A 15,785-nucleotide genomic window follows, 5' to 3' on the forward strand; every position below is an offset into this window, starting at 1 on the left:
GAGTTATACATCTATAATCCTGTTTTTTTTGGTTTTTTTTTTTTTTATTCATTTTTCCAAATTATCCCCTCCCTCCCTCCACTCCCTCCCCCCCCATGGCAGGTAATCCCATACATTTTACATGTGTTACAATATAACCTAGATACAATATATGTGTGTAAATACCATTTTCTTGTTGCACATTAATCATATAATTCTGTATTTTTAATGAACATGGCTTTTATTGCTTAAAAAAGGACTTCTTTACATTTCAGCTAAAAATCACTTTTTAAAAAAACAACTTTTAACTATTTCCCTTGCTTCATTCTTCTGAGATCAGATATATATCCAATGTAATATCTTCTCTACATGACAATTCTTCAGTTCATAAAATATCAATGTTAGAAGGGAATTTCAAGGTCATATAACTCAACCTATTCTTAAAATCCCCTTTATGATATAACTGAAAGGCCGTATGGTACATTAGATGGAACACACCACTTAAATCCAAAATGTGCGTTTCAGTCCTACCTCACTTTACTTTTATACTTTAGCTTCCTCATCTATAATTGAGGATTCTGAAGTCAATGATCTCTAAAGTTTTTTCCACCTCTAAATCTATGATTATCTATTATAAAATTTTATCATAAGTAGTCATTAAGTATTCATTTAAAAAGCTCAAGTGAATATTAAATCATTATTTCCCAAAACAGCCACTTAAATTTAAAAGCCTGAATTTTCTTAACATTAAACTTAAATCTGTCTTTTTGAACTTTTACCCATTGCTTCTTCCATATAGGATTACTTCAGTTATTACAAGAGAATTTTTATGTCTTCTCCAACTAATATGCCTAATCTTTGCTTCTTTCAGTTTAGCATTTTCAGTTTATTTTTTCAGCTGATTCTCATATGGCATGATTTTAAGATCCTTTAGCAAAGTCTTAAGAATTCAGTTCAACTTATTAATATCTTTAAGTGGCATTTAGAAGTAAAAACAGTATTCTAGGTAATCTAACAAGAGTACAGCAGAACAAGTATATTCCTACTCCCTCTCAGTGCTATTCCAATATCATATTAGAAATAGATATTGCTTTATTTTGGTTTTGCTTACATACTACATTATTGACTTTATTGTACATGTAGTTCATTAAAACCAAAGGCCTTTCCCCTCAAACTGTGTAGATACTTCTCATCCTCATTTTGTACTTAGATTAAAAAAAAAAAAAGATTTTATATTTCTCCATATTAAATTTCATCATGTTCTAATATTCTAGCTTAAGGTCTTTTTGGAACCAAGAAAAATGATCAATAATTATTTTAATTCAAAATCAGTAATAGCCAGAGAAAGGCAAATTAAAACAGCTGTATGTTGGCAAACATGGGAAAATTTGTTGTTAGAGGGTCTTTGAGAAAAACATTTTTTTCCCATTTAACCACACTCCTCCATACCCTAAGCACATTAGTTTTGAGTAAGCTTTTTAACTTCAAGAAATAGTTATCTATTTATCTTTTGTAATTGCCTCTCTCTCTTAAGAATCTATCAACAACTTATGTCTATGAAAGATATATGATTGATTTCTCTTCTAATTTTCATATAGTATGACTTTTAATGTGGAAATCTTTTAGTATGGTGTAAGCTTCTTCTAGACCGCTTTTGATTTTTCAAGCAGTTTTTTTTTTTTTTAATGAAATTAAGAGGTTTTTGCTAGATAATTTGTGGTTTCTCCTTTATCAAACACTGGATTATTGAGTTCTGTTGTGATTCTTCATTGTCTAATCTCTTAATTTTTAAACCAAAACCAGATGGTTTTGTTGACTGCTGCTTTATGATATAATTTGAATTTTGGATATGCTCTTCTCTCCTTGTCGTTTGTTGCCTCTTGGGTTTTGTTTTATATGTAAATGTTGACTTTTTTTTTTTTTTTGAGGGTTTATTGTATAGCCTTCAACTTTGTTGAAGGTATTGTTTCAGTTAGTATTTTTGCTGATTCCTAGAATTTTCCTGTAATCATACAATCAGCAAATGTTGTAGAGTTGCTTTTCAGTCAGACGTCTTTTGGGGGTTTTCCTCAGAAATAACGATAATTTTATCTCTTCATCTCTCTTTATGCGTTAATTTCTTTCTCTTGTCTAACTGCTGTCACCAGTATTTCCAAAACTATATGAAATAATAGAATGAGTAAATTTGTTAACCTCTGGTCTATATTGGGAAAAGTTAAGCCGTGTGTTGGTTGCCATGGCATTTGAGCAGCCAGCTTGGGGCATCATGGGGCCTTTGGTGGTGGGGCGGCCCTAGCTGCGTCCTGGCATCTGGTGAGGGTAAGGGCTGCTCCTTAATAGCAACCACCTGGGGAGGTTGAAAGCACAAACTTATCAGCTGAACTACCGAAAGTTGTGGAGGAGGGAAATTGTATTATGCCTGCGGGCAGCACTGTTAGCGCCATTGGGGCCGGTACTGTGGGCGTGGTTGGGGCCGGAACTCTGACTGTGGTTGGGGCCGGTACTTTGACCATGGTTGGGGCTGCCTTCGCTGGGCTGCCCCTCTACCGCCTCTACTGCCAGACCTCAGAATCGGGTAGGTTACATCTTTAGGACACATTGAGACTATGGGTTAAGGACTGAATCATTGACGTGATCTTCAGTGCAGATATGAATGCAAATCGCCACTAGAATTTTTTGTTTCGAAGTTTATGTTGATCAGGAAAGATTGCATTGCTGTTTTATAAAGCTAACATTCCTACAGACAAATCAGTCATTGGTAATTATAGTACCAATTGAAGTATTTTAATAAAATAAAGTGCTTCTCTTTTGAAGAATAAAGGCCTTAAGAAATAAATGTCAGTATTTTTCTTTATTGATATTGAATTTGCTGAAGATCTAAAGATGGCAAAGATCACTTTTTAAGACATTTTTAAAAGCAAAAAACATAAATTACCAGCCCCACATTATAATTGAAATATTTCTTCTTTGCCTTTTTGAAGTGTTTTATCAGTTTTATGATTTTGAAAAATCATGTTCTCAGGTCTTTTTGAAAGAATAAAATTAGTAGAAAAAAGTTTGTTTTAAACTGGAATCAAATATATTCTCACAGACTACTTACGTTTTTATGAAAACATAAGTATAGAGGTACTGCTGAAGAAAAGTCTTGTAAGTTTCAGCTTTAAATCACACTATCAAATTGTAAAATAACTTTCAAATTATACTCTTAGGGGAGTATATCAAAAAAGAAAATCAACTCAGTTCCTTAAGATTGTAAGTATGGAGCTGATGGTGATTTGCTAATATCACAATAAATACCAAAGTTGCTTTTAATCTTAAATACTGTGCTAAGTTATTTGTGATATTTCTTTACATGTATCTTTATATAGCATAAAAGATTGAATTTATCACAGTGATTTAATGTGGTGGTTCTACAGCTTTGGGATGGAATTGTATTTTGTGTAGGTCATCTTATTTAACTCCTCTATTAAAGTTGAAAGTGCTGAAGCCCTAAGACATTGGGTGATTTATCTAATGTGTATGTATACAGTTATGTATAAAGTTAATGCCTTGAAGATTGAGAACCCAGATTTTTAACTAGCCTTTTCATTCTTCCATTATGGCTATCTTGAAATATACTTTGTTGCTATTTTAAAAAAAAATCTATAGGTACATGATTATTCAAATTGAATAAAAAAGAAACCTGGTTAATTAGTTCCGAAAGTGTTATTCCCAAATATTTCCCTTAAAACTGCTACAGCTGAGAATTGAGAAATATTTTTGTACTTTTAATTTGGGTTTTTATTTCAGCCTCCAGATATAATGGTCTATGCTGATTTATAGGCCAAGTTACTGACCCCCAGTTACTGTTGAAATTGGCCATTGGTCATATCTGTGCACAGAAACAAAAGAGTTCTAAATTTCCTATGAGTAAAGAACAAATGTGAGATTTGAATGACAAATTCTTAAAATTATTTTTCTCTTGCTATACAATTGCTATTTTATATTTGAATACTTGTGTATTTGATTTTGAAGTAATTGGCATGAAAAAGTACTCTGTAAATTAAAAATAAACTTATTAGTATTTATTTCTAAGAGATTATATTTACAATGAGTGTTCCAAATGCTTGGATATTAATATTTCACTGTATATATAGTAGTATGTGCTTTTTTCTTGCTCTTAAATATTCTTGTGAAGGGAAAGGTTCTAGTATATTACTCACTGCAAATGATACTTGGTTTTGTTTTTAGATCCATCCTTTTGATGATATTAGAAAAAGATTTTTCTTTGCCTGCATTTTTAGCATAAAGAGTGTTGTATATTGTCAAAGATTTTTTCTCTATCTATTAAGATGATCCCATGGATTTGAATGTTTCCTAGCGATGAAATTTCCTTGCATCACTATTATAGTTTCTGCTTGATCATAATGAATAATTTCCTAGTTAAATTATTGTTAGTTTGTTAGGATATTTTTTAAAAATTGAGTCATTGTTAATGATATTAAACAATAGTTTCCTTTCCACGTTTTATGTTTCCCTATTTTTTTTTATTTTTATTTTTTTTGTGTATCCTAAAAAGATTCTAGTAGTGTGTTTTGTTAGTTTTTGAGTATATTTTATTTGGTATGGATACAATCTGTTTTCTTAAAAGCTTGACAAAAATTAGAACTGGGAATTTTTTTTTCTTTGGTTGTTCCTTTATAAGCAGAACTGTGTTAATATATTATTATATTTAATATCTTGTTACTCTGCATTTTTTCTGATTTTACTGTAATTTCACCTTGTTTATTTGATATTTTTATTTTTTGGTTTTATCTTTTTAATCTTTTCAGGGAAATGGTTTTCAGCTTTATCATTTCTGTATTTTTTGTAACAATTTATACATAGTCCCTCTAATTTTTAATATCTCTTCTTTGTATTTACTTTATATATTGGCTTTCTAATTTTTAATGTATATTTTGTTCACTAATCTTTTCTTCTATTTGATTAATGTATATTTATAAGGAGATGATGTTTCCTGAAATTGCTTTTGCTGAATCCCAGAAATTTTGTCATTTTATTTTATTATTATCACTTTTTACGTAATTATAAATAATAATTCATTGTTAAGTGTTTTTTTTTTTTGTCAACCCTGAACCAATGACTAATTTTTTTTTATTGTATGTAAAGAATGTATTTACTCTTTCTGCTTTTATACATTTATTTACACATCTCTGTGCCCTAGTACATGGTCAGTCTTCATAAAAGTTCCATGTAGTGCTTAGAAATGTTTATATATTTTTGTTGTCCCATTTAGAAGACATCATAAGTTTTAACTATACTTTCTTCAGGCATTTGTTTAGTTCCTTATTTCCCCTTTGGTTATCTTGCTGTTAGACAAATCCAACACTTCAAGATGGTTATGGAAGTCTTCTGCCGTCTTCTTATAACTCACTTGTTTCCTTTATGAATCTTGATACTAAGACAATTAGGACATAGGCTTGCTTGCTTGCTCATTTATTTATTAGCAATTTAAGGTTTTTTTTTTTGTTTGTTTGTTTATTTTGCAGATATCAAGTATTTTACATATATCATCTCAAGTCTGTTCTTTTCCTCTCCCTTTAATAGTATTTTATTTTTCTACATACATACAAAGGTAGTTTTCAGCATTTGTTTGCAAAACCTTGTGTTCCAACTTTTTCTCTCCCTTCTCCCTCCCTTAGACAGCAAATGATTGATGTAGATTAAACATGTAAAATTCTTCTAAACATATTTTCCTGGGGGGGAGAGGGGGGGGTGGAGCCAAGATGGCGGAGAAGATACACGCAAATTTGTAAGCTCCCTTCTTCCCTCAATACAAACTAGTTAAATCAGCCTCAAAAATAACGCTGGACTGATAAAAACCACAAGGATTAGAAGTACAACTTACCAGCTGAAGAGAATCTGGAATTTTGACAGAAAAGGTTGGTTCTGAGGGGAGGAAAAAAAAAAAAAAAGATCAGCACAGACAGTGTTGGATTGGGGCTAGCACACTGTGCCAAATGAGCTGGGGAGAACTCTGGGATCAGAGAAGCCACTGAGATAGAAGAATCTGGCACAGGCTGATAGCTCTACTCTGCTTTTAAAAATAGCAGATCAGAGGAGAAATCAAAGCCACATTAAAGCAATAGCCAGATAATATAATCACCCCAAACCGGAAGTGACCCAACAGATCTCAGCTTGGCTGAGCAGCTACCTGCTGCTGTCCGGGGCTTTTCTTTGGGGGCAGTTAAGAACCTGAACAGAGGGGGACACAGCTCAGGTCAGCCTCTAATCCACATAGTGCAGGGCTCAGCCTGAGGCAGTGGAATTCTCCCAGTAGCAAAATTCCAGCAGCAGCGGAACTCCCATAACAGGGGAACCTTCGAAGCAGGTACTGTGCTTTCCAGGCAGACACTTCTGGTTTGAGCACAGGGGCTTTTCACGGCAGCTGCTAATATCCAAGGCCCCACAGGAGGCTTTGGCTGGGGTTTGTGACACTTTTACTGTTTAGCCTCTAGTCTCAGGGCAGTCGCTAGGCCACACAGCGAGGTTTTGCAATGTAGTCAGGCTTACCATCTCTAAGTCACTTGGGGGGGGAGGGGAACTCTATCACAGAGCTCTCTCTTAGTCCAGACACAGGATAGCAGCAACCTATCCTGGTCTGGGAGGAAGCTGGTAAATTTCCTACCCGAAGGGCAGACTCCCCATAAGTGTTAATAATGAGTAAGAAGCTGAAGAAAACAATTGACACCTTCTATACAGAGAAAGACTGGGTATCTAACCCCAAGGAGGCTAACAGCAGAGAGTCTCCAGATAACACCCTAAAGGGGAATGATACCTGCCTCCGTCACATAACTCTCTCCTAGAAGAGACTATTAAAAAGTTAAGAGAGTTTGAAGAAAAATGGGGAAAGAAAAGAGAAGCTATGATAGAGAATAACAACATCCTGAAATTTGAGTTGGAAAAAATAAATAATTCACAGGAGGTGCAGGGAAACAAAATTTGTGAATTAGAAAAGGTTAAAAAATCACAGGAAAGTAGGATTTGTGAATTGGAAAAAGAAAATAACTAAAAAAAATTTAGTGAAATGGAAAAAAATCAACAGAGCAAAATAACATTTAAAAACAAAATTGGACATATACAAAAATAACTAAAAAAATGTGAATGAAGAAAATAACTCATTAAAAATCAGGACGGAACAAATAGAAATGAATGATTCATTGAGAAACCAAGAATCAGTCAAACCAAACCAAAAAAAAAATGAAAAGCTGGAGAATAATATCAAATACTTATTGGGAAAATCTATAGACCTGGAAAATAGATCTAGGAGAGATAATCTGAGGATCATTGGACTTCCCGAAAACTTATAATCAAAAAAAGAGCCTAGATTCTATTTTACAGGAAATCATCAAAGAGAACTGTCCAGAGATAATAGAAACAGGAGGGAAAATAGGCATCGAAAGAATTCATCGAACCCCTTCTGAAAAAGACCCTAAAAAAAGAACTCCATGGAACATTGTGGCTAAGCTGCAGAACTACCAAACTAAGGAAAAAATACTGTAAGCAGCTAGGAAAAAAACAATTCAAATATCAAGGTGCCACAATAAGGGACACACAAGATCTGGCTGCCTCCACATTAAAGGATTGAAGGGCCTGGAATATGATATTCTGAAAGGCAAAAGAACAAGGATTGCAACCAAGAATAAACTACCCAACTAAGTTTAGCATTTTCTTCCATGGAAGAAGTTGGTCATTTAATGAAACAGAGGAATTCCATTTGTTTCTAAGAAAAAAAAAACAGACAATCAAAAAATTTGATCTACATCCACAAGACTGAAGAGAAGCAGAAAAAGGTAAAAAGAACTCTTGAAAACTGAATCTCTGTTGTGGATATACAGAAAGACCACATGGATAATTTGATTTTACTGATATAATATTTTTAAAAAGGGAAGTAGTAAAGGGAAGGGGATAGTATCAGAAAAAGGGAAAGGAGAGATAAAAAGAGGGAAACTACATCCCAGGAAGAGGCATAGAAAATCTACCACATCTGAGGGAATTTAGAGAGGGGAGAAACATTGTGCGAATCTTTCTCTCATCAGAGTAGGCTCAAAGAGTAAATAATTGACATATTTGTTTTCCAGAGAATTCACTCTCACCTCATTAAAAGGGGGGAGAGGAACAGGGAAAAGGAAAAGGGGAATAAGGGAAGGGTACAAGAAAGGGGGACTTAAAAGGATGGGGGAGGGACTAAAAAGGGAGGGCTGCGCATTACAAGTGGGGCCTATAAATTAAATACTGGGGAAGGGGTTCAGGGGGGACAAGGGGAAAAAAGCATAATAAGGGGATAATATGATGGCAGGAAATACAGAATTAGTAATTTTAACTGTAAATCTGAATGGGATGAACTCTCCCATTAAATGGAGGCAGATAGCAGACTGGATCAAAAATCAGAACCCTACAAGGAGAGTTCATTCCATTCACACTTAAACACTTAAAGCAGGGAGATACATACAGAGTAAAGGTAAAAGATTGGAGTAGAATCTATTATGCTTCAGGTAAAGCCAAAAAAGCAGGGATTGACATCCTTATCTCAGATCAAGCAAAAGGAGAAATTGATCTAATTAAAAGAGATAAGGAAGGAAACTATATCCTGCTAAAAGGTAGTATAGACAATGAAGCCATATCAATACTAAACATATATGCACCAAATGGTATAGCATCTAACTTCCTAAAGGAAAAGTTAAGAGCGTTGCAAGAAGAAATAGACAGCAAAACTATAATAGTGGGAGATCTCAACCTTGCACTCTCAGAATTAGATAAATCAAACCACAAAACAAATAAGAAAGAAATTAAAGAGGTAAAGATATATTCTGATGGAAGTCACAACATAAATCTTCACAACATAAAGAATATCCAATTCACTTCCAGTTGATCAATGATGGATAGAAACAACTACACCCAGAGAAGGACCACTGGGAATTGAATGTAAAATGTTAGCACTACTGTCTTTCTACCCAGGTTACTTATACCTTCAGAATTCAATTCTTAACATGCAACAAGAAAATTGGATTTACACACACATATTGTATCTAGGTTACACTGTAACACATATAATATGTATGAGATTGCCTGTCATCTAGGGGAGGGAGTAGAGGGAGGGAGAGAAAATTTGGAAAAATGAATACAAGGGATAATGTTATTTAAAAAATTGCTCATGCATATGTACTGTCAAAAATTTTTATAATTATAAAATTAATTGTAAAAAATTTCCATATTCATCATGCTATGCAAAAAAAAAAAAAATCAGGTTAAAGGGGGAAAAATATGAGAAAAAAAACCAAGCAAATAATAGCAACAACAATGACAAAGAGAGGTGAAAATATGCTTTGATCCATATTCAGTCTCCATAGTTCTTTCTAGATGCAGATGGCTCTTTCCATCTCAAGTCTATTGGAATTGCCTAATTGTTGAAAAAAGGGGTGCATGTGTTTATTAATGATATCGGTTTATTTATTTCCTGCGATCCTTTCAGCATAATTTGGTTTTCATGTTTGGTTCCCTCCTCTGCCCTTTTAATATTTGTTTTTCTTTTGTCAAATAGCATGATGGTAACTCCTGGTTTTTTTGGATTTTATTAGATTCATAGCAAATTTTTCTGTCCTCTGTGACTTTGTTTCTTAGATGTGTTTCATACATATTGTAGGGTTTTGTTTTCTTATTCAATGTTTGACTCTTTTTCATTTTTGGGGATTGTTTAATCTAGTTATAGTTATGAGGGTCAAACTATGCATACCCTTTGACCCAGCAGTGTTATTACTAGGCTTATATCCCAAAGAGATCTCCAAAGAAGGGAAAGGGATCCAAATGTGCAAAAATGTTTGTGGCAACTCTTTTTGTAGTGGCTAGAAATTGGAAACTGAGTGGATGCCCATCAACTGGAGAATGGCTGAACAAATTGTGGTACATAAATGTTATGGAATATTATTGTTCTGTAAGAAATGACCAGCAGGATGATTTCAGAGAGGACTAGAGAGACTTACATGAACTGATGCTGAGTGAAATGAGCAGAACCAGGAGATCATTATACACTTCAACAACAATAATATATGCTGATCAATTCTGATGGAAGTAGCTCTCTTCAACAGTGAGATTATTCAAATCAGGTCCAGCTGTTCAGTAATGAAGAGAATCAGCTACAGAGAACTATGGGAAATGAGTGTGGACCACAACATAGCATTTACTCTCTTTCTGTTGTTGTTTGCTTGCATTTTTGTTTTCCCTCTCAGGTTTTTTTAAACTTTCTTCTAGATCCGATTTTTCTTGTGCAGTAAGATAACTGTGTATGTGTGTTTACGTTTTATATATACTCTTATGTAGTAATGTAGTCCCATATGAAGATGTTCATTCATCTGTGGGCAGTGTCAGTGGGTTCTGTCCATTATACCACAAATATTCCTCTTCCCTTTTATCACCACAGGACTTAGACCTTCATTACTGTTTCCTTATGTTTATTTAGAAAGTAGTTTCTAATTGATCTCTCTGCTGTCACTGTCTTGCTTCATTTTTGTTTGGGGTGTTTGAGAAGCAAGTACTATCTTCAGCAATAAATTTTTATTATTGAACATCCATCTTTTTTCATTTATAATTAAACTTGCATTTGCAGGGTAGATCACCCTGTGCTGAAAGGGTGCTCTTAAGAACACATTGTACTACCTCTTTATGTTTTCTGATAGGAAAAAATAGTCTTGTGTTATTCATATTTCCTTTCCTTTGTATTTTAAAGTTTTTTCTAATCTTCCCAGCATTAGGATATTTTTTAAAAAATGAACTGCTGAATATAACTACCCTGTGTCTTGTCATTTTTCCAGTCTTGGTTTTTTTTTTTTTTTAAGGTCACTTGTGAATTTTTTCAATAGGAATTTTCATTTTCTTTGTTGAGAAGTTCTGGGGTCATTCTCTTTATAAATTCCTGCATTATGGTATTTATGGTATTGAAAGTTTTTTTTATCCTTTTTTGTTTTTCTGGGAGACCCTTGATCCTTTGTTTTTACACAGTGATATCATTATATTTTGCTTGCATAAGTGAGTGTATTATCTTTTAATGTGTGCTTATCTTGTCCTTTATTTCTCTGTATTTGTATTATCTACTTATTTTTTCCTTTCTATTTTTTGAATAACTTATACTCACATATTCCATTGTCTATTTTGCCCATTATTTTTGTTGGGGTCATGATTTTTGCTGTCAATAATTCTCATTTCTCATTTGAACCAGTCAGAAACAGTGTTTCCATTTCATATTCTCATATTCCACAAGGTCCTTTATCAGATGATTCATCATTTTGTTTTGTTTTACAGAATTCATTCATCAATTCCTAAACTTGTTAGATTTAGTTTTTCCTTCTATTGCCAATATTTTCTCAGTTGATTTATCTAGTTATGTTCAATTCTTTCAGTTTTCACCTTCCTGGGATATTTGGCATTTTTAGTTCCTCTCCTTCCCCCACCCTAGTTTTTCTTTTTTTTTTTTTTTTCCCCTCTTGTAGACTCTTTCGCTTCTGTAGTGATGGCTTCCTTGGAAGCTATGTTTCAAAGAATCTTAACTTTCTCCTGTGTTTAGCAGGTTACTCTTGGCTGGTCTAGGTCTCTTCCCCAGATGTCTTTGGGGTGATCAGAACTATCTTTAGCTGGATTATTATTTTTTTTTTTTCTCAGACTTAGTTGCTCTATCGCACTCCTGTGTTTCTCATGTGTCTTGCCTGGAGCCTGCAATTCAGAGATCTGGCATGCTATTGCTTTGGGGTTGTGCTCATTCTACTGTCCGCTCTGTACCTGGCAAGTATGCCATGCTGGTGCTCTGGCTCCAGAAGAACTGCTGCGTCTATGATACTGGTAGTTGAGAGTTTTGTAGCACTGGTTATCAGGCTTGTGGCCTTCAGAAAGTTTTGTTTTTAAAGATCTGCCTCCTGCCATCTGACTGGTTGGCACTATCAAAGCAAACTTAGCCTTGAACCAAGGTCCCTACAATACTAGGAAGGAAGAGCAGTGACTGGGATATAGGTTTGAGGTCCTTGGGTCTACTAGGATTTTTTTTTTTTTTTGGTTTTGTGTGTTTTCCCCCTAATTAAACTGTTTATTAAATAACTGTCATAGATGAGACACTGTACCAGGCACTTAGAGATATATAGATTAAAAATGTTACTCCTTACCCTCCAAGAATTTATAATCTAATATAAGGGACATGACATGCATAAACATTTACAATACAAGGTACAATGTGTTGAAGGCAAAATAAATCTAAAACATTAGAAAATAAGGCTAAGATATATATGTGTGTGTGTGTGTATATATATATATATATATATATATATATATAAATATATATATATGAGAAATAAATAACTGATGTTCATATAATGCTTTTAGGTTTGCAAAGCACTTTATACCCATTTTATTCTATCAAAAATTCTATGGTAGATACTGCCATTCAACCAGTAATGGAATGAAATGACCAGTGAGATTTCACACTCTATTTTTCCTTATTCCAAGTTCATCACCTATTTCTACCATGCTACATTATCCCCTTTATTAATGATAAGGCTTCATGAAAGAAATGACTCCCAGAAATAATAATTTTACTGAACAGACATTAAAAAAAGTTTCAGATATATGAGGTAAAGCCAATAAAAATGCTACAGAATAAGATCAGACAACTGGTTATCCAGGTCAGGTGGAATGTAGATCGAGTGTTTTAAGGGAAGGTCAAAGATGTGTTATTTGTTGTTTATCTTAGAGACAACAGAGAGCCACCATAATTTTAGGCATGAAAATAGCATCATCAGTACTGGATATTAGCCATATTATTTGGGAGCTCTGCAAAGGGTGTTTTAGAGACCAAGGTACAAGATACATGGTTTCCCCCCTTACTCCAACACACACACACACAAAAAAAAGATGCTATGCCTTTTTTTTTTTTTTTTTTTTTTTTGTCTTCAGTGTCAGTTCTGTTGAGCAAGTGAGAAGGGAACACCCCTGCTTTTTCCTTTGAGTTTGACAGAACACATGGCAGCCCACAAAGGCAAACAAATCAGCCCTCTTCCTGGGTAGATCTGCCTACATGCTGAGACAGGAGTCAGAGGTTGGCATATCTTTGGCAGTGGTTTCAGGGAGTAAATAGCCAGTTATAGCACTAGCCATAGTAAATGGTAGATCTGCCTGAAGTCTCATAGGATCTTATGATCTTCACTATCTGTCCTGACCTTTTTCCAAAATAATGTGCTATTAGGTCTCCTGGCTGGATTCTGGGCAGCTGGTTTTCTTGAAGCTTAAATTGCTTCAATAGCTCAGTGACTTTTTTTTTTTTTTTTTCAATGATAACATACTCTGGATGTTGTACAATCTTCGAGTGTAGTGTGTAGGAGGTAGGTGAGAGGTTCTGAGTGAACTCAGGGTCAATGAGTGTCAGTTTATGACCTTTTTTTGTTTGTTTATTTTGGATTCTAGGTGTTTTAGAGCATGAAGACAGTTGTAATTAATTTTGGCAGAAGAATGAAAGATGCATTTTCTAAACTATTTCTGCAAATTTATTTTCTTTTCTTTTTGTTTATGTTGTAATTTTATTTGTTTTCCTTCATTTTTAAGTAATCTTAATTTATGTAAGTCTCCTCCTGTTTTTCTGAATTTGTAACTTATGGTACAATATTATTCCATTATATTCATAGAGCAAATTTTATTTAGACATTCTTCAATATTTGGGCAGCTACTCTTTTGTACTTCTTTAGTAACAAAAAGTCTTGCTATAAAATTTTGGTGCATAAAGGATCTTTCCATTTTTAAACTCCTTTGGGGCATACGCTTAGCATTGGAAACATTGGGTTAAAGGGAATGGATATTTCAGTTATCAGTCTAGCATAACTTCTTATCATTTACTATGATTAAGTTGAAGTTTTTATTAAATACTTTCTCAGTCTGTTAGGTATAATGCTGGGCACTGGGGATATAAAGACAAAAATTAAGTTGTTCCTATCATCAGGGAGCCTAATTCTAGTCGATTGGCTGCAGACAGAATAGAATGGCTGTTTACATAGCACTTTATTTGTAGTATCTCATTTTGAGCCTAATAATCAACCTAAGTAGATAACTAGGAAAGGTATCCTCCTCATCTTACAAATGAAAAAACAATATCTGGGACAGGATTCTGATTCTTGCCCCCAACAGTAAGAGATTGGTAAATATTGGAATAGAATTTAGAAACTGAGTCTTCCTGATTATGAGGAACATAGTTTTCGTGATTTATTTATCCATTAGAAGTGAATGAAGTAAAATTGGAAACTTAATACTTTATAATGGATGTAATTTCCAGCTCTTTTTTATATACATACCAATTGTTACATTGTTTGTTCTTGACTTTTATGCTGGCTCTATCCTTTTTATTCATAGTATACTCTTGGTGAATATATTTATGTACCTTCATGTCTTTTTTTTTCTTACCTATATCAACTAGTCTTTTAAAATCTTATGTCAGTAGTATATGTGTATGTAATAGATATGTATGTGTCTATTTATACATATACACCCATTCTTGAAATCTTGATCTTGTTTTTCCATTCCATTTTGTTTGAAATATTCTGGACACACATCATTGCTGGAATATCTATGTGCAAAAATTTTGGAAATTAATAAATTAGAGAGCAATTAGAATTAAGTCCATGACGTGAAGATTGATCTGGGATGCAGTGGAAGAAAACTTGAGAGGGATATTTGATAGTTGCTTTTTGTAACATTGTAGAAGAGAGATTTGCTTTGTTCTTGTTATTCACTAAGGGTAGTGGTTTGTGGGGCAGTGAATAGCAGTTGAAAAGAAGAGAATTTAGATTTTAGAGACAGTAAAATTTTTTCCTAACAAATAGAGCTGAATAAGAATAAAATGGGCTTTCTATGGAGATGATCATTTATCCTTTATTGGAGATCTTCATGTAAGGCCAGATGGCTACTTGTTGAATGTGTTGTAATGAGGGTTCTTTTTCCAGCATGGTCTGGACTAAACTTACCAACTCTGAAATTCTGGGATTTTATGATTGTCTTAATTTGTAAAGATCATTTTGGATTTTGTTCTTATCTTCCTCAATTCGATTCAAAAGCAAAGTTAATTCTATTTTTAATTGCTTAATTTATATGTATTTGCATACATATATTTTACATGTACATACTTTTATAGCTGTGTCTGTTTGTGTATACTCACATGTGGGGTCCATTTGTGTGTGTGTGTGTGTGTGTGTATATATATATATATACACATAAATATATATATATATACACACATAATATATATATATATATATATATATATATATATATATATATATATTTACATGTGTAACGCAATGAAACTGGACCTCTAATTGACCCTTCTGGATACCATTTACCATGCTGATTTTTTTTCCCTAGTAAATGACTTATATGTCATAAATAATTTAGAAACTAAAAATATTACATTATCCCCATGGAATTGATTTTAACCAGAAGCTGTTTTATACTATTTAGCATTTGTTAGGACATAGAACATCAAAGAAGCTGATGTTCTCTTTTGTTGTTTAGATTATATTCTTTTCTTTATTATTTTAATATAATATCACTAATTCTTCAAGGGAATATTTGTTTTCTGTATAATAACTACCACATTTCAACTCTACAGATTCGGAGCAGGATGCAGCACTTAAACTTGCTCAAGAACGGGCTGAAATAGTTGCCAAATATGATCGAGTAAGTATTTATATTTGCTTTTTTGTTTGTTTAATTTTATCAAAAGGTTAAAAATAGAAATACATTGA

General features: G+C 33.4%; 1 protein-coding gene across 4 annotated transcripts in view; it reads left to right on the forward strand.

The window, feature by feature from the left end:
• The window catches only part of USP6NL (USP6 N-terminal like), a 183,436-nt gene that overhangs the window by 87,200 nt on the left and 80,451 nt on the right, over window positions 1–15,785 (forward strand). For all 4 annotated transcript variants that reach the window (XM_074268663.1, XM_074268665.1, XM_074268666.1 and 1 more), the window contains one exon: window positions 15,650–15,717. In XM_074268663.1, coding sequence (XP_074124764.1) covers window positions 15,650–15,717 — 68 coding nt within the window. The remainder of the gene's footprint in view (window positions 1–15,649; window positions 15,718–15,785) is intronic.

The sequence above is a fragment of the Sminthopsis crassicaudata genome, chromosome 5 (assembly GCF_048593235.1).
Source record: "Sminthopsis crassicaudata isolate SCR6 chromosome 5, ASM4859323v1, whole genome shotgun sequence".
In the NCBI taxonomy this organism is placed as follows: domain Eukaryota; kingdom Metazoa; phylum Chordata; class Mammalia; order Dasyuromorphia; family Dasyuridae; genus Sminthopsis; species Sminthopsis crassicaudata.